At 41.4% G+C, this 25,449-nt stretch overlaps 2 protein-coding genes across 3 annotated transcripts in view; one reads left to right on the top strand and one right to left on the bottom strand.

Annotated features, from left to right (window-relative positions):
- Window positions 1-25,449, bottom strand: part of LOC137344365 (AT-rich interactive domain-containing protein 2-like) — a 309,213-nt gene that overhangs the window by 63,148 nt on the left and 220,616 nt on the right. The window contains exons 4-8 of the mRNA XM_068007259.1: window positions 20,656-20,789; window positions 19,781-19,999; window positions 18,392-18,459; window positions 7,596-7,665; window positions 5,353-5,600 (exon numbers count right to left, since the gene is read on the bottom strand). Coding sequence (XP_067863360.1) covers window positions 5,353-5,600; window positions 7,596-7,665; window positions 18,392-18,459; window positions 19,781-19,999; window positions 20,656-20,789 — 739 coding nt within the window. The remainder of the gene's footprint in view (window positions 1-5,352; window positions 5,601-7,595; window positions 7,666-18,391; window positions 18,460-19,780; window positions 20,000-20,655; window positions 20,790-25,449) is intronic.
- tmem9 (transmembrane protein 9) overlaps window positions 1-25,449 on the top strand; it is a 571,911-nt gene that overhangs the window by 388,100 nt on the left and 158,362 nt on the right. The window lies entirely within an intron of this gene.

The raw sequence follows: 25,449 nt of genomic DNA, 5'->3' as shown, positions 1-25,449 counted from the left end.
ACACTTTAGGAAGGATGTCAAGGCCTTAGAGAGGGTGCAGAAGAGATTTACTAGAATGGTACCAGGGATAAGAGACTTCAGTTATATGGAGAGATTGGAGAAGTTAGGATTGTTCTCCTTAGAGCAGAGAAGGTTAAGAAAAGATTTGATAGATGTGTTCAAAATCATGAATGGTTTTGATAGAGTGAATGAGGAGAAACTGTTTCCAGTGGCAGAAGGGTCAGTAACCAGAGGACACAGATTTAAGTGATCGGCAGAAGAGCCAGAGACGTCATAAGGAAACATTTTTTTACGCAGCGAGTTGTAATGATCTGGAATGCACTGTCTGAAAGGGTGGTAGAAGCAGATTCAATAGTAATTTTCAAAAGGGAATTGGATAAATACTTAAGGGAAAAAATTTACAGGGCTATGAGGAAAGAGCAGGGGAATGGAACTAATTGGATAGCTCTTTCAAAGAGCCGGCACAGGCACAATGGACCGAATATCCTCTTCCTGTGCTGTACCTACCATGATAATCATATTATTGTAGTCTACTCTTAATTTGAATTACTGGGTAATTCTAGTTTTTTTAGCATTAAAAACAGCTTTGAATCATTAGCTTTCGGAGGCTTCCTCCTTCCTCAGGTGAATGTCAAGAAATCCTCGAACCTCTCGCATTTATAAATCACAGAACAATACCTGGTGATTACAGATAGTCTTTTCAACTGCCCGTTGCCAAGGCAACCAAAGTGTGCAGACAGATAGGTGTTACCTACAGGGCCACCGAATATACAAATGGCCAGAACAAAAAAAAGAGGCAGAAACATAGAAACATCCGGAAGGAAAAGACAGCAATTGACCCGTTATATTAAAAACAGATAACTTTTGTTCGCTGGTGGGGTTACGTGTAGCGTGACATGAACCCAAGATCCCGGTTGAGGCTGTCCTCATGGGTGCGGAACTTGGCTATCAATTTCTGCTCGACGATTTTGCGTTGTCGTGTGTCTCGAAGGCCGCCTTGGAGTACGCTTACCCGAAGGTCGGTGGCTGAATGTCCTTGACTGCTGAAGTGTTCCCCGACTGGGAGGGAACCCTCCTGTCTGGCGATTGTCGCGCGGTGTCCGTTCATCCGTTGTCGCAGCGTCTGCATGGTCTCGCCAATGTACCATGCTTTGGGGCATCCTTTCCTGCAACGTATGAGGTAGACAACGTTGGCCGAGTCACAGGAGTATGAACCATGCACCTGGTGGGTGGTGTCCTCTCGTGTGATGGTGGTATCTGTGTCGATGATCTGGCATCTACCACTATCACACGAGAGGACACCACCCACCAGGTACATGGTTCATACTCCTGTGACTTGGCCAACGTTGTCTACCTCATACGTTGCAGGAAAGGATGCCCCAAAGCATGGTACATTGGCGAGACCATGCAGACGCTGCGACAATGGATGAACGGACACCGCGCGACAATTGCCAGACAGGAGGGTTCCCTCCCAGTCGGGGAACACTTCAGCAGTCAAGGACATTCAGCCACCGACCTTCGGGTAAGCGTACTCCAAGGCGGCCTTCGAGACACACGACAACGCAAAATCGTCGAGCAGAAATTGATAGCCAAGTTCCGCACCCATGAGGACGGCCTCAACCGGGATCTTGGGTTCATGTCATGCTACACGTAACCCCACCAGCGAACAAAAGTTATCTGTTTTTAATATAACGGGTCAATTGCTGTCTTTTCCTTCCGGATGTTTCTATGTTTCTGCCTCTCTCTCTGTTCTTTTTTTGTTCTGGCCGTTTGTATATTTGGTGGCCCTGTAGGTAACACCTATCTGTCTGAACACTTTGGTTGCCTTGGCAACGGGCAGTTGAAAAGACTGTCTGTAATCACCAGGTATTGTTCTGTGATTTATAAATGCGAGAGGTTCGAGGATTTCTTGACATTCACCTGAGGAAGGAGGAAGCCTCCGAAAGCTTGTGAATTTTAAAATAAAATTGTTGGACTATAACTAGGTGTTGTAACGTTGTTTACAATTGTCAACCCCAGTCCATCACCGGCATCTCCACATCTTGAATCATTAGGAATGGGCTGCATACAAGTTTCCAGAAAACTGTAAGCTAATCAGATACACTGCAAACTGGGACTACTATACTTATAACAATTTACTCAGATCATCTAGTAGATAAGTCAGCACTCGATTTTCAAAACAGAATATGACCTTGAACACCAACTGTGGCTGAGATCACACTTGGGCCTCTCTAGAGAGTTTTACCAGTCTAGTCGTCTGTTAGCTGATAATGATTACATCAGGCTCCAGCAATGTCATATTTACCTCTATGTGTTTTGTTTTTTCGATGAAGACCACTTATAATAAATTAAACACATGGAGGTTGAATTTCTGATCAGAACCAATAAGCATGATACATCGGAGAGTCAGCTTTTCCAATACGGAATCTGGACAGTTTATCTCCTCCCCCTCCCCATTTTCCGATTAACAAAGAAAGAGTAAGGTTGCCACCTTCTGAAATGGGAAGAACACCCCTAAAAGCCAGCATTTTTGCATTTTCCCCCTTTTGATTACTTTTTTCCTTCTTTTTCTCAGAGTTTTTAAATTCATTAAGCAAGGTTCATCATATATGTTTGTTTATTGGCCTCCCTCAAGATTTTTTTCCCTCAGACATGGGAGGTTCTTATTATTAAAACTTCAGAACTTCAATTATTGTGCGTTAATCTTCCAAATAACCATAAGGTGAGTTTTTGATGGTGCTTTTGTTCCTCAGTGATGCCTATTCTCCCTCAGCGGGAAATCTCTATCCTTCCAGTCATTCGACTTTGACCACACTTCAACCCTCAGCCACACAGTAAGTGCATGAACTTCCCTGAAGGCTGAGGATGAGGACATCCAGTATCTTATGTACATGCATGCTGCTCAACCAAAAATTGGCTTGCAGGAGTACTATAGCATGTGCATACATATTTCTTTGGCTGTGCCAATTTGATTGGAGCATTGCCATATTTTCAAAAAGCCCATGCTTTACAGTTTTTAAATATTATCTAGCCCTGTATCGTTGCTTAAAACTTTCAACTGGCAATCGGAGCCAATCTGAAAAACAACAGCTGACAACCTTTACAGTCCAATTTCTAGATATGCGAATAGCGTGACCCAGGACATAACAATGAAACCCCTCTGTGTGAACTGGATACTGTAATCTCATACAACCCCCAAATGAGTTTTCATCTTCTAAAAGACGGATTTATGAATGTTCTAGTGAAACGAGGCCATTTTAAGCCAACAAACAATTTTTTATGCACATAATACATGAATAAACAGAATAATGTCTCCAATGAATGGCCATCTATTTCACAACAACCCTTGTAACACAGAAAACAAATCACATCACACAATCCCCGTCAGCAGACTAAATTTACTTACTGACTGGCAAATCGCTGGAATTAGTTGGTGCTAAACTCAAGACGAGGCTTCTTGACCACTGCGTCAAGCTTTCACACCAGATTTTTGCAGACCGTCCTTTCTTAGCTTTTCAGGAAGCCAAAGGCTTGACCTCTGACCCTTCCGTAGTTCTCAGTGTCCAGTTGAGCTGCCAATCACACTGGCTATTATTCTCCTAGGTGCGGGCTTCCCTGACAGCTTGCCCCACCTGCTGAGCTTCCATGAATGAAGCCATTCCAACCCATTGTGTATCTGTGACTGTTTACTGGAACATCTTAAACCGCTATTGTCTCAAGCTCATGTGGTATACAGAAGCACCACTTTTCCTGGAGAATCAGCTGGATCTAATCTCTTTCTCAAAAGTGTGTGCATTCTGTGAATTTAACCCCTCATTATAAGAACGTAAGAAATAGGAGCAGGAGTAGGCCAATCGGCCCCTCGAGCCTGCTCCGCCATTCAATAAGATCATGGCTGATCTGATCCTAACCTCAAATTTAAATTCATGTCCAATTTCCTGCCCGCTCCCCATAACCCCTAATTCCCTTTACTTCTAGGAAACTGTCTATTTCTGTTTTAAATTTATTTAATGATGTAGCTTCCACAGCTTCCTGGGGCAGCAAATTCCACAGACCTACTACCCTCTGAGTGAAGAAGTTTCTCCTCATCTCAGTTTTGAAAGAGCAGCCCCTTATTCTAAGATTATGCCCCCTAGTTCTAGTTTCACCCATCCTTGAGAACATCCTTACTGCATCCACCCGATCAAGCCCCTTCACAATCTTACATGTTTCAATAAGATCGCCTCTCATTCTTCTGAACTCCAATGAATAGAGTCCCAATCTACTCAACCTCTCCTCATATGTCCACCCCCTCATCCCCGGGATTAACCGAGTGAACCTTCTTTGTACTCCCTCGAGAGCAAGTACGTCTTTTTCTTAAGTATGGAGACCAAAACTGTATGCAGTATTCCAGGTGCGGTCTCACCAATACCTTATATAACTGCAGCAATACCTCCCTGTTTTTATATTCTATCCCCCTAGCAATAAAAGCCAACATTCCGTTGGCCTTCTTGATCACCTGCTGCACCTGCATACTAACTTTTTGATTTTCTTGCTCTAGGACCCCCAGATCCCTTTGTACTGCAGTACTTTCCAGTTTCTCGCCATTAAGATAATAACTTGCTCTCTGATTTTTCCTGCCAAAGTGCATAACCTCACATTTTCCAATATTGTATTGCATCTGCCAAATCTCCGCCCACTCACCCAGCCTGTCTATATCCCCCTTGTAGGTTTTTTATGTCCTCCTCACTCTCCACTTTCCCTCCCATCTTTGTATCATCTGCAAACTTTGATACATTACACTCGGTCCCCTCCTCCAAATCGTTAATATAGATTGTAAAGAGTTGGGGACCCAGCACCGACCCCTGCGGAACACCACTGACTACTGGTTGCCAGTCTGAGAATGAACCATTTATCCCAACTCTCTGCTTCCTGTTAGATAATCAATCCTCCACCCATGCCAGAATATTACCCCCAGTCCAGTGATTCTTTATCTTGAGCAATAATCTTTTATGTGGCACCTTGTCGAATGCCTTCTGGAAGTCTAAATACACTACGTCCACTGGTTCCCATTTTATATTTCGATCAGGAACTCAAACAAATGGCAGCGACTGAAAAGAAACCTTGGTCTATTGGAATTTCATTGCTGTATCAGGTATATATTTAGCTTGAATCATCTATAACTTCTGCTGAGATGGTCACTTTGATATGGTGCACAAATAATAATCTTTCAGGAGCTTGAAAAAAAAATCAAGATTCTTTGAGTTCCATACAATTATAAGTCCATATTTTGCAATTCCAAGATATTCAGCATTGAACAGCTTGACCCACCTATGAGAAAAACACCCAGACACCCAGTATCTGTGTTCTTACCTCTGTCATTACATTTCCCAGTGTGTCCAGACCCATTTGCTTGAGTGAGACGTGTCTATTGTGAGCACATAGCAGCAGAAACCGCAGGCACGTTCGGTTAGCTAACAGCTTGGCGTTTCCTTCTTCCATGGACAGATTGTGGATAATAACAGCTATCTGTAGCACCCTTTGTCCTTCCAAGTCGTTAATGCCCAATTTCTGTGGAGGGTGGAACAAGACAGAGTCCCATCGATCATCGCTAGCAGCTTCTAGGGTTTGGCGGGGTGGGGCAAAGATTGAAACAAAATGATAAAATACAGTCATTACAGTATCTGAGTGGCTATCTCTCCATCGTACATGCTGTAGTATTTTAAAATTGTCTTTGTTAAGCAGCTTAATGAACATAATTTATGAAAACAGTGTTAATTCTGGAATAAATATAGCTACATTATTGAATCAAAAATACAGCACCAATAGGTCATAAAAAGGACAGATCATCATAAAACATTCAAATAAAGCCCATTAGCTGGAGGCATTACATTTAATGTTTGCGCTTTGGATTTTTAACTATCACCTGAACTGAAGTCTAAGCTAGTAAACTATTCCATATCAGTTTTCTAGAATCAGTTACAATTTTTTTGTATGCTGTACGTGCATATGGCTCTATTTTGAAGTAAGGAAGATACAGGGCTATGGGAACAGAATAGGACAGTGGGACTAGTTTTAGATTACTCTAGCAAACAGCCTGATAAATATAATGGGCATAGTGGCCTTCTGTGCACTAAACATCTATGATTCTAATTCTGCACCAAAGATAAACTACGATAAAGAAGAAAAAAATTCTTGACAGCGTTTTTACTAAACTTTCATCACATACTTTCAAATTAACTTGCTTGTTTTCTCTGAGAGTCTTGCTGTTTAGAATGTTTTTGTAAATGGGCCATGGTTGCAATTTAGTGTACGATGAGTTATCTGACGTCTGCCGGCATTGCAGCTGACATCAGCACTCCAGTCTCGAATAGCCAACACTCCCTGCATAGTCTCACACATGTAAGCAATTAATATTACAGCAGTGCCCCTAATATGATGTGGTACAGAGTATGGATTTTGTTAAACGTAGTGATTTATCTCAATGCCAGTCACAGTCACAAGCTTTGGCCAGGTGTGTTCCAATGGGGGGGGGGGGGGGGGGGAAGGAGAAAGGGAAGACAATGGCTACCTGTGTCATTCAGATGTCTCCTAGTAGTAGGCTCAACACTAATATTACCAGAAATTTGCCTGTCCTTTCAATAGTGTGTGGGAAGAAAAAGTTTTTTTTCAAAAAAGATAAAAGATTTCAAAAGTGGGCGAATTCATCAGCTCTGAGTCCACTGCACCGAGTAACTGAACATGCGGCAGGTTGCACAGGGGGAGTTGTTGCGATTGTGACTTTTGAACGGCATGTGCGTGGTTCTGCAGTTACTTCAGTATTGCTGCCAGTGCTCTGAAATCTACCATGCAAGATAAACTGGCACCAGTAGCTGTAACATATTAAAAGGAACTTCTTCCAGAATATAAACACGCAAGAATTGACAGACCCCATATTCAAAAGCAATACCTGCCTAAAACTGATTAATTGGAATCCTATCACAGCCCCTACCCCCTTCCAGCACTGCCCCTCTAATCTGGTTTGGGGAACACCAGGAATTTTTTGATGCAGTGTAATTTTCTGCCAGTAGATGGTGATACTGTATTACATTAACCAATTTAATTATTTGCCATATTATTACAACAGCACCATCTGCTGTGAACAAACCCTTCCCTTTTTGAGTCAAAATTCAACTTTCACCTCATTCTTAACATTAAAAGTTCCCCATTCTCTTGCTTCCCTCTACCATTCCAGAATTTACATTACCAATAATTTTAACACTGCTCTCAAAATCGCTCCGGTTCCCTTCCCTCTTCTCCCCCAACCCCATAACAATCAAAACCCAGTGCTTCTGCAAGGCTTCTTCATTCCAGGTCATGAGCCTCTCCATTAGAGAGCTGGCCGGTAGGCTCATGTTGGATGAGATTCCTCCTAGGTAGAATACACCACTGCCAAGCAGCACTTCACCTTGCAACAAGAGAGCGAAGTAATTTCAGATAAACGGTCTCAATGACGGTGAAGGTGGAAAACTTTAAAAACTCAGCCTTCTGGACTGAGATTCCAACAGTCTCCACAACAGCTGAATATTTACATCTGTGTTAGCCTTCACTGCGGGTGTTAAGTAACTTCATCTTACCTTTAGATCTGTGACTTTTATCTCCAATAAGCTCCCGCACTTCATGGTCTTCAACCGTATCTTTCCAAAACTGTTAATATTAAGTGTGTTTGAAACTTTAGAAGTAATGTGTAAAATAAGCTACCATCACATTAGACACAAAACATTATACCCATCTCACTCTTACAAAGTCAGCACTATCCTTATGGTTTGCTTATATCCATGTTTGTTTTGTAAACGTTTTAAAGAAAAAGTTGAGAAATTCAGCATGTTAAAAAACTTGAAATTCAGGCAAATTTCTGTCATCCAAAAACAGAGTTCTAACAGACGGTCTTCTGTAAGGTTCTCTAATGCATGCTTCATTTAAACTGCCTTTTCAATAATAGATAAACCATTAAAATTCTTAAAAGTCAGGCTTTTTACGGCTGCTGCAAACAGATTAAAATGTTAAGATAAGTATGCAGCCAAACAAAAAACTCTAAACATTTGGGAACACACACTTTAATGTAAAGAACTGTACACTGGACAAACAAATGCACAAAATAAGAACGCAATTAATGGAATAGAATTAATCTCAGATTTGAAAAGGGAACCAAGAGTAAAAATAGAACCATCACTTTCAATATACAAAGCAATTTTAAAAAGCCAATATTGCCAGCAAAGTGCAGTGGAGGTCATGTCCAGAGAGGTTACAATGCACTGGTCAGACTACACTTGAGGTACTATATTTAAGTCTGATCAACATGCCACAAGAAGCATGTTCATGCATTTGACAAGGACAGGGAAACAGCAGCCAAAATGATCCCGTGAGAAAGGGATGAGCTATGATGAGCGATTAGAAAAACTCACGATCTACAGTTGAGAGAGAGAGAGAGAGAGAGAGAGAGAGAGAGCGCAAGAGAGAGAGAGATTAAAGGGGCCCTCATTGAAGTACATGAAATATTAAATGATATAAATAAGGTCAACACAGAATACTACTGCAAAGTGAGCCAGGCCAGTACGACCAGATGGTAGAAATTTAAATGAATGAAAACTAAATTTAGAATAGATATGAGGAAGAACTTCTTGAACTCGAGGGATGATCGATGTTTAGAACAATCTGCCAGGTAGTAGAGACAAATACATCAGATGTGTTCTAAATCCAGTTGGATATTAAGCTGGAGTGTCACAAAGAAGTGGTTTGAATAGACTTCTTTTTGTCTGTGACTGTTTTTACATTAAGATTAATGAAGGTGGTCTTGTACTACTTGTATGGCTTTTGAGAAGGTAGTTTATATTGAATAGAACATACCCAGATAAAGAACGTTACCTTTTGCAATTCAGTTGCCAATGTGTGGAATGCAAAACCGGCAATAAACAAAACGTCACTACCTCTGATCATAGGTACAACAGGACAAATGAAAAGTGGAGAAATCTCTTTGTAAAACATGGCACAAAATAAAGCGGTATTCTTTACTTTCAATCATCACAGGCTTTTTTTTAAGTCAAAAGCACAAAGGTTACAATCATGCGATGCTAATTGTGCTCCAGCTGGAAGCTCCTTCCCTTCTTCCTCCCATGTGAAGGGTAGAAGTGATGCCAGGTCTCCACATGGAGAAATTCAGCTGTTGCCAGCAGATGTTTTACTTGATATGGGGCTGCTGGGGAAAGAGGGGGAGGAGTTTGAAAAATCAGCTTCAGGATCACAATGTAACTCATCAGCAAGAGACTCTTCACTAAATCTGAACTGTAGCAGGATATACAATTTAAAAGCTGCAGTGAATTATATTGAAATGTCATATACAATTGAAGTTTCCAGACACTGAATAATACTACAGTATCCTCCTTGCATTTAAAATCTGCACATGAAAGGGGAGGGGGAAAAGGAGGCTTTCGTTCCATTTTGCCTTCCAATTTTTGGTCATCTTTGTGAGGATTCCCATCAGACATTACTGAGCAGACAGCATAACCTATCACAAGCAAAAGACTGTGGATGCTGGAAATCTGAAAGAAAAACAGAAAATGCTGGAGAAGTGCAAAGCATCTGTTTTTATTTCAGATTTCCAGCATCTGCAGTATTTTGCTTTTGATTTAGTGTTTAATTCACTGCCATTTTTCTTCCAGCATATCCTATCACATTTGGAACAAACTATAATAATCAATCAAAGAAAGGATATATTCTGTTTATACATGTGGGAATAACTGAGTTTTTAAAAAAATATACAAAACACTTTTAATAAGAATTAAAAAGATTGAAGCGTCCTCAAGATTATGTCGCGAGCTGCCCAATGATCCTCTGCAAAGGTGTTGGTTGCCATCTTGATAAGACCCTAAGAAGTGAGCTTAAAGGCTGCCTTGGTCTAAATACTAATTTCCAGGCCAGAGATCTAGTAGTAGTCTTCCATCCTCTTCCTATTTACATGAATGGGAACTGAAAACTTTCATCCTTATTATAAAGTTCTTGTAATGGCAATCAGGCACTGCAAAGTGGATGATCTTTAGGTTCACTGGTGAGTTACGGCATATTCTGCTATTATTACAAGGGGTTCCAGAATTTTTAAATCGGTGCTTTGGGGATCACATTCCAGGATTTCATTTCCATTTACCATAATAATTAAAACAATGCAATGCCATTTTTTGGCCCAAAATTAACTTAAGCTTCTAAAGTTCTTTCAACTTGCAGATAAGGCATCAGACAAAGGTACCAGGATATGAAGGAAAACTTATTACAGTGCACAATCCCCCAGTGAAACAATTAAAAATATACATATTAAGCTGTACAGAAGTAGGTGAATATGAAGTAATACACAAACTTGTGCTAAAACTATTACGGTAAGGATTCTCGCGAGAGAAATGTAAATATATTCCAAAAATGTATTTCCATCTCTGGAGATCATTACTTGGAAAAGTAATGAAGAATAGGAAAAATATGCCTTAAATTCTAGTAGATAGAAAGTTGGAGGGAGGGAGGGAGGGAGATCTGGAACTTTGCAGCAAGCCACTCCACCTGAAATGGCATGACAAAATGTCTATAAGTCATTTGTGTAATTACTGACAGGCATACTGGTGAGATAAATCTCCAAGCAACAAACTAGACCAATAGGCTGCTGCTCCAAAGCCCAACTGTCTATTTAAAGCACATGGGGAGAAGGAAATGGGCAATAATTAACAAGTTGAAAATGATTACTACTTGACATATCAGGGTAAATTTACTAATCCCTATATTCTAAATGGGGCGCCATGCTTGAAAGGAGAATGGATAAAAGAATTAGTGTTATAAGTACTGTAATGCAATCTCTGACCCACGCTGCCTTTGAGCACCCCTCTGTAATATGACCGCAGGATTAACAATTTTACTGTACAGGATAAGGACAGCTTCAGAAACAGGTTTTCTTCCACCTCACTACAGTGTGATCTTGAACGAGTACATGGCACATCAGATGCCTGCTGAAGAATCTGACATGCCATCAGCCAGGGGATCAACCCTGGTTCAATGAGGAGTGTAGAAGAGCATGCCAGGAGCAGCACCAGGCGTACCTCATTACAGCCAACCTGGTGAAGCTACAACTCAGGACTAATGCATGCTAAACAGCGGAAGCAACATGCCATAGACAGAGCTAAGCGATTCCACAACCAACGGATCAGATCAAAGCTCTGCAGTCCTGCCAGATCCAGTCGTGAATGATGGTGGACAATTAAACAACTAACAGGAGGAGGAGGCTCTGTGAACATCCCCATCCTCAATGATGGCAGAGTCCAGCACGTGAGTGCAAAAGAGAAGGCTGAAGCTTTTGCAACCATCTTCAGCCAGAAGTGCCGAGTGGATGATCCATCTCGGCCTCCTCCCGATATCCCCACCATCACAGAAGCCAGTCTTCAGCCAACTCGATTCACTCCACGTGATATCAAGAAACGGCTGAGTGCACTGGATACAGCAAAGGCTATGGGCCCCGACAACATCCCGGCTGTAGTGCTGAAGTCTTATGCTCCAGAACGAGCTGCGCCTCTAGACAAGCTGATCCAGTACAGCTACTACGCTGGCATCTACCCGACAATGTGGAAAATTGCCCAGGTATGTCCTGTCCACAAAAAGCAGGACAAATCCAATCCGGCCAATTACCGCCCCATCAGTCTACTCTCAATTGTCAGCAAAGTGATGGAAGGTGTCGTCGACAGTGCAATCATGCGGCACTTACTCATCAATAACCTGCTCACCAATGCTCAGTTTGGGTTCCGCCAGGACCACTCGGTGCCAGACCTCATTACAGCCTTGGTCCAAACATGGACAAAAGAACTGAATTCCAAAGGTGAGGTGAGAGTGACATCAAGGCAGCATTTGACCAAGTGTGGCACCAAGGAGCCCTAGTAAAATTGAAGTCAATGGGAATCAGGGGGGAAACTCTCCAGTGGCTGGAGTCATACCTAGCACAAAGGAAGATGGTAGTGGTTGTTGGAGGCCAATCCTCTCAGCCCCAGGGCATTTCTGCAGGAGTTCCTCAGGGCAGTGTCCGAGGCCCAACCATCTTCAGTTGCTTCATCAATGACCTTCCCTCCATCATAAGGTCAGAAATGGGGATGTTCGCTGATGATTGCGTAGTGTTCCGTTCCATTCGCAACCCCTCAAATAATGAAGCAGTCCGAGCCCGCGTGCAGCAAGACCTGGACAACATCCAGGCTTGGGCTCATAAGTGGCAAGTAACATTTGCGCCAGACAAGTGCCAGGCAATGACCAAATCCAACAAGAGAGAGTCTAACCACCTCCCCTTGACATTCAACGGCATTACCATCGCCGAATTCCCCACCATCAACATCCTGGGCGTCATCATTGACCAGAAACTTAACTGGACCAGCCATATAAATACTGTGGCTACAAGAGCAGGTCAGAGGCTGGGTGTTCTGCGGCGAGTGACTCACCTCCTGACTCCCCAAAGCCTTTCCACCATCTACAAGGCACAAGTCAGGAGTGTGATGGAATACTTTCCACTTGCCTGGATGAGCGCAGCTCCAACAACACTCAAGAAGCTCGACACCATCCAGGACAAAGCAGCCTGCTTGATTGGCACCCCATCCACCACCCTAAACATTCACTCTCTTCACTACCGGCACACTGTGGCTGCAGTGTGTACCATCCACAGGATGCACTGCAGCAACTTGCCAAGGCTTTTTCGACAGCACCTCCCAAACCCGCCACCTCTACCACCTAGAAGGACAAGAGCAGCAGGCACATGGGAACAACACCATCTGGACGTTCCCCTCCAACACCATCCCGACTTGGAAATATATCGCCGTTCCTTCATCGTCACTGGGTCAAAATCCTGGAACTCCCTTCCTAACAGCACTGTGGGAGAACCTTCACCACACGGACTGCAGCGGTTCAAGAAGGCAGCTCACCACCACCTTCTCAAGGGCAATTAGGGATGGGCAATAAATGCCAGCCTCGCCAGCGACGCCCACATCCTATGAACGAATTTTTAAAAAATGTCCTGCCTGGAGCTGGCAAAAATTGTGAATTGGAACCTATTAAGTCATTACAAAGAAAATCAGCTAAGAAAAATCCAGGTGCTCAGTTGAGGGACCATTTTTCAGACTAGATTGCAAAACAGAGAAAGCTTCATTCAACACTGAGGTGCCAAGGATATAGTGTTCAGGCCGGGTGCAAAGACGTAGCCAATGGATGTGCACTACGTCACAGCTCTTTGCATCTTGTTTTTCTTGAAGCATCAGTGTGATAAAAGTATTAAAAGCTTCATCTGTATGTGTCCTAGCTGGTGAAACAAGAGTCCAATAGGTCTTGTTTATAGGTTTTATATAATGAAAAATGCTTAATTTCAATGTTCATTTTTACAGAAAAAAAATGTACTTTTGAAAACATCTTTATTGTCAGTTACAAAATGGATTTAGCAGGTAATATATTTTCGATATATAACCTTTCAATAACATTTCCCAAAAATATCTAGATTGTGTGAGCTACAGTGGAATTTCAATTATTCATAATAACAAAGGGAACCATCCCTGGAAATTAAAAGTCCCCAAATTATACAGATTTAACTTTGAGAAGATAGTTTCACTCGAGTCCTCTTAAACACCACTCACCTGTGTTGACCTTACTGTTAAGTTCAGCAGTGCTGAACAGCTGACCTACCAACTCTCAGCTGCTGGACTCACAATAGACTAGAGAGCCAGTCAAGAACACTGACAATGCCAACCACCGATCCCCCAGCGAGAGTTGAGCCCTAAAGGCAGTCTCCACTTACCTCGAGCAATCCAAACATTACCTTCCGCAGCACAAATCTCTGTGGCGTTCTCAACTTTAAAATCAACTCAGTTGAAAATAGGCAAACACTGACAGGGGTGACTGCTGCTGAGATTTAACATTTGCCTCTCCTCTTGAATAATCAAGGTTCCGCTGCAACGAAGACTTACTGCAACATCTAATGCAGGTGCACGAAAACCTTTTCAAAAATAGACTCAGCCCGCCACATATGAAATACCTTGGAGACGGCAGCATCTAAATATCTATATTCCCCTATATGCTTTTCTACATATACCTTCTTCACTTTTTAATAATAATCTTTTGCCTCTTATATTCAAGCTTATTATCTTCCTTTTCAGATTTCTTTTCCTTGTTTAAGATGGTCTGTCCTTTACGCCGGACGCTATCTTGCTTTGATCCTGCTGGTTATCAATTCAACTATCTCTAACTTTTCCCTCACACCCTTATCTGCAGTGTTCCCTTTAAATACAGGTTAAATCTCAGGTCAGAAGACCTCATTGTGTGCTCTTCTGAGAACAGCTGTTTTAACTGATAATATCCCCCTACCCACATTGCAACCAAATACTAAATCTAATGTGCCCTTTTACATGTTTTAACAGAAGCTTAGGGCTACCTCAATAAATGGATATCCTCCCTTTAAGAGTTTCCTCTGCTTTACTCACAATAATCAATAGTAGCTTTTTCTCACTTTACCCTGGTGATCTGCAATAGTGACCAATGATTTAGCTACTTAAGAAATCTCAAATCAATATGACAGTTTCTCTGCTAGGACTGGCAGTTTCTTTTGCTCACTGTCATTAAGTGTCCTCCTTTCTCCATTGTATTATCTCTCTTTAGGGTCATCTATAGGTTTTACCACTGTAAAAGCTAGTAATGGTACTGCTATCAAATTCTAAATATTTGTATCAGTTTTATACCATACTTATATTAATGGTTTGCCATCAACTGCACTTCCCAGGTTAATGGCAAATTCACAAAGTAAATCAAGCAGCATTCCTGCCACTGGAGACAATACATATCAAAAGCAGGTGGTTTATAGCCATGCTTCTGACGTGAGCACTACAAATACTAATGTAAATGCTGCTGCCATAGACAAAGTCATGATGTGGAGATGCCGGTGATGGACTGGGGTTGACAATTGTAAACAATTTTACAACACCAAGTTATAGTCCAGCAATTTTATTTTAAATTCACAAGCTTTCGGAGGCTTCCTCCTTCGTCAGGTGAACGATGCCATAGACAAAGCCAGCCAAACAAATAGCCACTAGCAGGCTGAGGGACAAAAACGACCTCAGCTGTCCTGTACAAGTGGTTTTGCTCCTGCTGGCCTGTAATGACCTTCCCTAGTCACCGGGGAAGGTCCTGGCATCAGAGAAATAGTTGCTGTTTGCTCTCCTTTAATAGTGCATATGTTATTAAATATTTACTCTTTCTAACATTATGCCTGTGTACTTTGGCACCATTCAGCAGTTGGATTCAAATAAAAGTATTTTTCTTTTCAATCAAAAAATACTGCCTGTGCTATGACTTATTAGATTTGATGACTGGGTCGAAGGCATCTTCTCCCTTCTACGGTTCGGTTTCAAAGTCACAATATGTGCAAAGCAGGCGTTACATTTGTGATGAGTATTTTATTAATAATTGTGGTTTAATACATGAATTATTAACTCTCTGACTGCCAATGGGTCCAGGGAAATTCCAATCGCTCTAGGCCAGCTGGTTTAATTAGTTATCAGCTCACGCACTGCAGTGCAGAAAACACTATTACAGTTATGAAGCTGATTAAACATCAGAGGTAATAATTACTGTAATATTCTTTTAAAATGCTATGTCAACCTGCTCACCCTGTAACCCCCATTTTCAGGTTAGGATGAGGCAAGGGGAAAACTATTTTGAGGTCAGTTGGTGTGCCATCAGAAATTTAAAACCTATCTTTTTCTTCATCTGATTTTTCCCTTATCGTGGCTCCCGCTGTTTATTTTGGAGGTGGCAACAAGTTTTGACAAACTGGGTTTTCATTGGCTAAAAACTTTTTTTTTTTAACAGGAGGTTAGTGCTGGGGATGGGACACTTTCCATTTCAGGCATGCAGTGTCAGCATTAAATGCAACACAGTCAAATGCATAGAAAATTCCCTCTACCCAGCCCCAAAAACTTCAAAAGAACACTCCTACTGCATCAATGAGATAATTCCCCCCCCCGCCATTTTCCACACTGCTCATCCTGTGGCCTCTCTAAACGAGATTGCCAATTAGTGCAGAATTAGAGACAGTTTTGTGCAGCCCACTAGTGACCGCTCAGAGATTGCCCAACACACAGAACCTATATAGCCAACAGAGGAGTCTTGCAACCCCTCAGTCTGGGCTGGATTTGAACTCAAGTTCCAGAGGTGAAAGAGAAGTGACTAACCCACTGTGCCATCTTATTCCCAAAACTGGCTTTAAAGAGGGTTTCTTTACATTACATGTACAATTAATGCAAAGTCACATTTCTCACATGGAACTTCTCATATCAGGTGAAGGTCCTAAAAGCACACTGCTGGCCTGTATGGGTGGGCTGCCCTCAGCCCACCACCATCCAGACCTAAAATGTCAGACCCGACATAGTGCCACTGACAGCTGTCACTGAAACTGTTGACGACAGAGTCAGGTCAGGTGCACCAAGCAAAACCCCTTCAAGGGGCCTTGATGCCTCCAATGGCATTGACATCATCACAGCATTGTTAAGGGAGGATTCTAATAAGTCTGAGTGCCAGTCAGAAGCAATGCAAAATCTCAGGGAGGAAAGTTGATTACCAGCACACCCCAATTTAAATAAAAACATCCACAGCAGTGTAAGCTGGGGCACTAAGCAGATACTGGAATGGCGGCAGTGGTTACTCCCTGCGTGGCAGTCATGGGATAATTAGCTCAATGCCACCATAAACATTTAATCCTCTCAATATCAAAATAACTAAAGTCTTATTTTAGTAATATTTAGTAATAAGATATGGTTAGGTTTCAAAGACTTGAGGAATCTATTCCTAATAAAAAGCTGTTGTATTGTGAAAAGGAGAGCATTAAATTTGTTTTTAAGTGACTTTCCACTGAACATGGGTCACGTACACCATTTTAAACAGCATTTGATATTATGGACAAATTCTAGTAAAAAGCAGTTGCATCTTCAAGTGGGGTTTTATGACCTGCAGACTGGGAAAAAGGGGACAATGAGAAAATACTACCAACGTAGGCAAATCTTTTCTGGTTGAGGTAAACAATGCATCAGGAAGATCAATGTACCAAATTAATATGGTGTATTGCAGATGCGCCAATAGGGCAATATCCAACAGTAAAATTTGGTACATTTTTGTTTTAGATAAAATATGAAATTCTTCCATAAAAAGTGAATTCCAAAGAGAATACCACAGCAGTTCCCCATGCAATCACTTGTGGATATCCTCCAGCTTATTTCTGGGACTTCACTATATGAACACTGATCAATTCACAGTAATTAAACATCTGACTCTGGTACAAGCTTGATGTCTTCTCCTAAACTCTGTAGCCTTGTGTTCTTATTGAAAACGTTCAGAGAAGCTTTAAACTGAAATGAGAACAATCTGTTACATTTCCAAGCTCTGGTACGTAAACTTTGAAAGGCATAATGCCACATCATTGTGCAGGTAGTTCAGGTGGCCACAGCACCATTTACAATCTTATACAAACACAGTCTAGGCTGCAATGTCAGTTTTAAAAAGTATTAGAAAGGTGTTTAATGGCTATGAGTAAAGTCACTGCTTAGCGTGGCTCCTGGCCTGTACGGCTCAGTACATCCCAGATGCAATTCCTGGTCTGGGACAATCTCAACTAGGACAGCAGTATATGTGCTACAATTGGCCTCAGTGCCCCTGGACTTGGGGGGCGGGGGGCGCCAGAAGAAGAAAACAATAAATCAGCTACAGCTCCCACTCTATCAATATCCAATGGCTCCTTTTAGAAAGTGCATGCATCAACATGGGGCGATAACTGCATCAGGTTATGATTTCCCTTATGGTTGATAAACCTGATAACACTCGCTTGTCAAGGCTCACAAAGGAAGAATGGCCATATGGATAAGGTAACTATAGAATCATACTCCAACATTAGTCAGTACCCTCAGGACAGGAGGGAAGTTTTTCTTTAATGGTTTTAAATTTAAAGTCGAAATATTGTATCAAATTTCTATTCAAGCTTCTATTAATAAGTCATTTAAGGGGTAGGTTTGTTTGCATGTATAGTTCTACAGTCTTTGCACACAATGCACAATTAGGGAGATTTACTGCTCCAGAGTCACCTTTAACAATCTGATAACTGGTCATCCAAACCGGTCAGTTTAACCGCCTCATTCACAATCTAGATTATAGCCAGTGTAAATGCTATTCTTAATTTTTTTTTTACACCATGCATTCCAAGTATAAACAACAAATTCTAAATAAATTCATTTTTCTATTACAATATAATTTGCATGTATTCCAAGTGTATATTCTGGATGACTGCACTCAAAGTAGCTACAAAACAGGTGTGCTGTGATCTGCTGGGTTGCATAGTCACCTTTATGAAGTCCCTTCCAGATTTTACTTTCCATTCTGATTCATATACATTCAAGTAGGTTCCTGGACCTAAAACAAAGAACATATACATTACTCAAACTGAAGAGCAGAGACTTGAAACAAATTTCAAATTCTGCATTTGCACATTGTGCAAGATCCAACAGTCTATAGCACCGTGCCCATTTGGTATAAATCACCTGGCAAACATTATAGCCCTATTATGCAACCTAAAACACCATTCTTTTCCTCATAAAAAGTGTATTTGTTCCAGACAGCACCAAATTACTGAACACCATACTGTGGAAACAGGACAAATGAGGGTAACAGATGACATGAAAAATAAATTATAGCACTCGTAGAATTATGCCACATAATCCAGTCACCAAAGTGGGGCTCGGGATGAACATCAGGACATGAATATTTATTCCTCATCTATCATTACTTCCTATTGTGTAGCCTGTATGAATAGCACTTTTATTAATGCCGTTCAGATTCAGAACCATTCCAATAATTCCACAAGTCCAGCCTGGTAACAAAATGCACAGCAACACATGCGTCATAGAAACATCTCTCTCATAGGTCACCAGATCAGTCTCCTAGTGAATTTGGACTGGAATGTAGGGTAGTACATTACTCAGTGGGATACAGAAAATACTTAATGACTCAATGACATCTCAGCTCAAAGTCACACCTCCGTTACTAACATGTAGAATTCTGTTATTTCACGTCGACGAGAGAAGCGGGGTGGGCGGAGGGGAACCGGAGCGCGTCGCCCAGGGGGCGGAGGGGAACCAGAGAGCGGGGCGGAGGAGCAAGTGGAAGAGGAGCAGGAGGGAAGATCAGCCTGAACTCTTGCTCCTCACAGGATCAGGCTTAGCTGCATTGCCACATGATCGAACAGCTGGCTGACACACATTGTCCAAACCAATTTGAAAAATGAGTACCTGGCAAAGCATGAGGGGGCAACTGGTGCCTGTGGCAGTATACCCTATCATGAAGTCAGTGCCTTCTGGAGAGAAACGAACATTGGCAGAAAAGGGGTGAAAAAAATCTAATCTAACCATTAACAAACATTAATTTTGAAATGTCACATATTTGTAGGTGCAACAGTCTTCTGCTTCAAACATTAGCCAGCTTTGCATATCTTAATCTGAAAGTGAAACTTATTTGCCATTCTCTTGCTAACCATCTTAAAATTACTTAAGGGCATCAAGGGATATGGAGCTACAGCGGGTAAATGGAGTTGAAATACAATTTAGCCATGATCTAACTGAATGGTGGAGCAGGCTCGTGGAGTTGAATGGCTTACTCCTGTTCCTATGTTCGTACTTCTGAAATTTTGATGACATAATTTATATTCTTATTTATGGATTAAAAAAAAGTTGCTTACTATCGTCAAAAATCCCAGCATGTGCAAGCAGCAGTGTAACAACCTTCGGGTCTTTTTCCATTTGCAGGACTTGCTTGTTCCCGTGTGACATAAGTGTACAAACGTTGATTGCAAAGTCCACCTCATTGGGAAGTCCCGAAAGTAAAGACAGCACCACTTTATTATAGTCGCTGATCGTGGTAAATTCTGTAAAAAGCCCATAACCCCGACGTACACTTTCTGAAAGTAAGAAAAAAATTGAGTTTTTTTCCCTCTCTAAATTAAGAGGTTTGCTAACTGAAGACTAAAATCATGCAACAAGCCACATTAGAGGTGGAGATCAACAGCACATCAAAGTTCTGATAGTAGGAGGCCCTGCTGACAACACCTTTGAAAGCTGCTTTTCAATTGCTCTTCAGCCACTAGCCTCCATAGCATTGGTCTCGCACAGCCAACGACAACATGAAGATAAATTTGATGGGCTTTTAAGACCGATGGCCCAAATTACATTTTGTTTTACAGAATCTCCCCATTGGTCACTGGTCTTCCAGGGGCTGGTGGACAGCTGTTCTGGTAGCATGTTTTGATAGTGATGTCATCACGCATGTACACAAATATTCTCTCTGTAGTAATGCCGTGATGCAACTACTTTGCACATGTGCACTGATCAAAACGTACATGCATAAACTTGAGAGCTCCACAGTGCTGCCGGTTTATAGGAAGTAACATCCACAACTAAATGCAGGAGTTAGCTGACTCTCCCAAGACCAAGGCTGCAAAATAAAGCGGCTAGTGACAGTGAATGTCTTTTTTGCTGGAGTTCAACATTAATCCTCCAAGATAAACCATACAATTAATTACTGCAACTTCTGGAGCTTCCTCTTGTTGGCACTTACCTGGGATAATGTGCTGATGCCGATTATAAAACAAGTGAACCCCAGAGACTACAGCCTGTGGTCGAGAACTGGTCGGTGTAAGCACTTCATCATCCTCACCAAAATGGTGCAACTTCTCGTAACTCTCCAGGTACCTGCACAAAGCACAGAGTACTGAACTGAACACCTACTTTCCTTGGGGGTTACATAGCAGTCGACATATTAAAATTAAGACACAAAATATAAATTTAATCAAGTAGGCATTTATGATAATTTATGTTCTTCACAAATCCATTTTAAAGCTGGAATATTCAACTACTAACAGCTTAATTCACTGCTAAGGGACAACAGAATGCATGTTAAAAGAAATATGTCCCAATATAAATGATTTGGACATAGGCACAAAAAGAATAATATTGAAATTTGCTGATACCAAATTAAGGATATAGCAAACAGTGAAGAAAAATTTAGGAGATTGCAGAAGAACATAAAGAGGTGAGTGAAGTGGGCAGATAGGTGTCAGATGCAGAGAAATATGAGGTGGTACATTTTGGGGAAAAGAATAGTGAAAGGAATTTTTGGTGCATTGAACATACATTGGATTAGACCAGAATTGGAGTTTTTTTTTTATTCGTTCACGGGATGTGGGCGTCGCTGGCAAGGCCAGCATTTATTGCTCATCCCTAAGAGGGCAATTAAGAATCAACCACATTGCTGTGGGTCTGGAGTCACATATAGGCGAGACCGGGTAAGGACGGCAGGTTTCCTTCACTAACGGACATTAGTGAACCAGATGGGTTTTTACGACAATCCGGTAGTTTCATGGCTATCATTACTGATACTAGTATTTTAATTCCAGATTTTTATTTAATTAATTGAATTTAAATTCGCCAGCCGCCGTGGCGGGATTTGAACTCGTGACTCTGGATTACAGTCCAGGCCTCTGGATTACAGTCCAGGCCTCTGGATTACAGTCCAGGCCTCTGGATTACAGTCCAGGCCTCTGGATTACAGTCCAGGCCTCTGGATTACAGTCCAGGCCTCTGGATTACAGTCCAGGCCTCTGGATTACAGTCCAGGCCTCTGGATTACAGTCCAGGCCTCTGGATTACAGTCCAGGCCTCTGGATTACAGTCCAGGCCTCTGGATTACAGTCCAGGCCTCTGGATTACAGTCCAGGCCTCTGGATTACAGTCCAGGCCTCTGGATTACAGTCCAGGCCTCTGGATTACAGTCCAGGCCTCTGGATTACAGTCCAGGCCTCTGGATTACAGTCCAGGCCTCTGGATTACAGTCCAGGCCTCTGGATTACTAGCCCAGTAACATAACCACTACGCTACCGTACCCATATAAGTTTATAGTTATTAAGAAAGGATTGAACAATTTTTCCCCCTACTGGAACAAGAAGAATCTAATTAAGTGTTCCAAATGATGAAACAGTTTTGAGAACAAAAATAGTTAAAGATTGTTTCCAGTAGCTGTAACAAGGAGTACAGACTGAGGGAAATTTGAGTTTCTTCCCCCACACAGAGTTATTAGAACATGGAATGCTTTACCACGAGTTGTTATTGAAGCAAAGGCTAAAACATCATTTAAAAAGGAACTGGATAAGTATGTGTGAAGGAAGAATATACAAGGATACAGAGCAAGCATTGGCACAATGGGGAAAATGGCCAGCTATCTATACTATAATTTCTATGATTCTAAATCAAAATGTATGAAGTGCTGTCCCCAAATCAACTCCATTTTACATCAACATAGATCTAAGCATGCTGATCTCAACAGGAACTGACAGTTTTCAAGTAAATATGGGACATTACAAGTTTATTAGGGATTACATGATGTCTGTACAGTACTGGACTTTAAAGTAGACCACTGCAGTCCATAGTGAAATCTGGCATTAATCATTCCCCTTGGGATAGCTTTCTGTCGATCATTTTGAAGATCCGTGGGATATAATTTATGTCCCACAAGTAGACTGACAAATAACTCCCAAGCAGGATATAAATCACACCCCATGGGTCTTCATAAAGTGGACTGTTTATACTGTATGTTAAAAATTAACTTAGGTAAATAAGGTAAGGTTGAGCAGTGCACTATATTCTTTTGTGATTTACTTCCAGTGTAGCTGAAAGCATGAATATTAGATACATTGCAAATCGAATATTTACGTTGAACATTCTTTGATTACAAATTTTCAAAGGAAAAATAGTTTCAAGTAATTGGGATGTGATGCCATCTTCAAAAAACATGAAAAATATTTACTGGAAATTATATTACACAAAATTTCAAATCTAACTCATTGAGAGAACTGGCAAGGTGGGTAACTGATAGGTTACACTTAAAATAATTTGCTCAACACTCCCTGAATGACTATACTTTCAAAAGTATTTTCTTACAAACCTGTGTATATGCAATTCACTGATTAGTATTGGTTAAAAATGCACATCATGAAGGACAAACTTCTGAGAGGCATACCATGATACCTCTAAGAATTCCCTAGCTCTGGCAGGTAACCTTGGCGGCACCTTCCCAAACATGGTGGGTTGGGAAGTTTTCCTTTCCCGCCCTTTTCTTTAAAAAGATCAATTGGGTGCACCTCAATCCACAATACCTTCAGAAACAAAGCTAAGACCTGACCCATTTTATGGATGCAACATGCAGAAAGAGAAGGTAGGTAAGAACAGATATAAAGATTGCAACAGTGACTCCGTATATTAAAAAAAGTCTACTGGGGAAAAAAATATTTTTAAAAGTTTACACTGACAGCATTTGCTTCTACACTTTCTCCTTAACACAAATTTTAATCTGTCTTTCATGTGAGAGGTTAATCCGAGGCCCTGTCTCAGGTGAACATAAGAGCAGGGAAGTTCTCCCCGTGTCCTGGCCATTATTTATCCCTCAACCAACTTCACTAAAAGAGATTATCTGGTCAATATCATATTGCTGTTAGTGGGACCTTGCTGTGTGAAAATTGGTTATCGCATTTCTTACAACAGTAACTATACTTCAAAAGTACTTCACTGGCTGCAAAGCACTTTGGGATGTCCTGAGGTCGTGAAGGCACTATATAAACGCAATTCATTCTTTCTTTTCAAAGATTTCCCCAGATTTGGTTTCTGGATAACTGCTGCAAATAGGAACATAGGAATTGCTAGATGAAAAAAGGCCAATGTCCATCTAAGTCGCCTTCTACCATCCTGGTAGTCACATGATACAATGATAATGGACAACAGAGCCACACATGGCGGAAGGAAAATCCCAGAAGGAGTGCTTTGGGAACCATAGGTGCAAAGTCACCTTTTTCCTCCCAAGCGTGACACACTTACCACAAGTCGTGTCTCAAGTTACTCATTTACTGTATCCCAAAATGTTATTTTCTGAAAGAAATCTATCCAAATTGCCTTTGAATCAATCCCTTGGGAGCCTGTTCCATAGATTGATCACTCACTGGAATATTGTTTCCGCAGATTAGTTTTCATTTTACTCGCTTCAAGCGCAGGCCATGTCCTCTAGTTGTACTGTTCTGGACAAGATGAAAGCTTGTCATGGTCTACATTATCTAGTTCCTTTAGAATCCTATATATAGCAATCATGTCACCTCTCAATCTTCTTTTTTCTAGTGAGAACATGCCCAATTGCTCATAATCCAATCCCTCCCTTCCCTTAATCTTCTGGTTGCTCTCTTCTGCATCCTTTCAATAGCTTTTATACTGTGGCAACCAGAACTCTACACAGTGTTCTACGTGCAGCTGCACCAATGATTTATAAAGTGGCAGGATTACCTCAGTATTTCGGCTCAATATTGACCGTTTAATATAACCCAACATCTGATTTGCTTTACTCACTGCCACTGAGCATCACTGTGGTAGCTTCAATACATTGTCAATCAAGACCCCAAATCTCTTTCATTTTCCATGCACATTATTCTCTTTCCATTTAACTTAATCGTCCCTTCCTGGATTTTTTTCTCTCCATGTGAAGCACTTTGCTTCTCTTGACATTGAATTTCATCTGCCACCTGTCTGCCCAATTCCCAGTATATTCTCCTGTAGCTTATCCTGTTCTGCTTTGGAGTCTACCACCTTCATTAGCTCTGCAAATTTAGCCACTGTGCTTGTGACTCCGAACTCCAAATCATTTCTGAAGGCATTAATCAAAAGAGGTCCCAAAAATGACCCCTGCAGGACCCCATTGGTAACATTCTCCCAGGCTGATGACAATCCCTGTACTACCACCCTCTGGGTTCTTTCGGTCAAATAATTACATATCCGTTGTAATATATTTCCACTGATTCATGCTTTCTTTATTTTCAATACCAGTCTTTAGAGAAACTGTATCAAAGGCCTTAATGAAATCCAAGTTACCACATCCAATGCCTTACCCCTATCAAGCTCCTTTGTCACACCCTCAAAGAAAACCAGTAAATTAGATTGGCAAGCGCTCCCAAACATGAGCGGGTTTTTATTAGCACATAAGTAAAAGGATAGTCAAAGAAGGGGTGAGACCAATTAGAGATGAAAAAGGACCAGTTTGAGAGCAAGGGAATGATGGAAATACTTAATAAGTATTTTGCATCAGTTTTTAAACAGAGCAAGGTGAAAGTTAGACTGGAGGAGTACCATAGGAAGATGCAGAAGAGCCACTACTGGATATAAATATTCATAAGGATGTTGTAAGCAAAAAGTTAATGGGGCTAAAAATAAAAAAAGTCACCAGGCACAGATATTATCCAACCTGAAATACTGAAGGTGGTGAGATAGTGGAGGCACTAACCATAATTTTCCAACAGTCCAGCCTTTGGCCACCTGTTAG

This window comes from Heptranchias perlo, chromosome 27, assembly GCF_035084215.1.
Source record: "Heptranchias perlo isolate sHepPer1 chromosome 27, sHepPer1.hap1, whole genome shotgun sequence".
NCBI lineage: Eukaryota > Metazoa > Chordata > Chondrichthyes > Hexanchiformes > Hexanchidae > Heptranchias > Heptranchias perlo.
The sequence above is the reverse complement of the archived record's forward strand: the minus strand, read 5'-3'. Positions and strand labels throughout refer to the sequence as shown.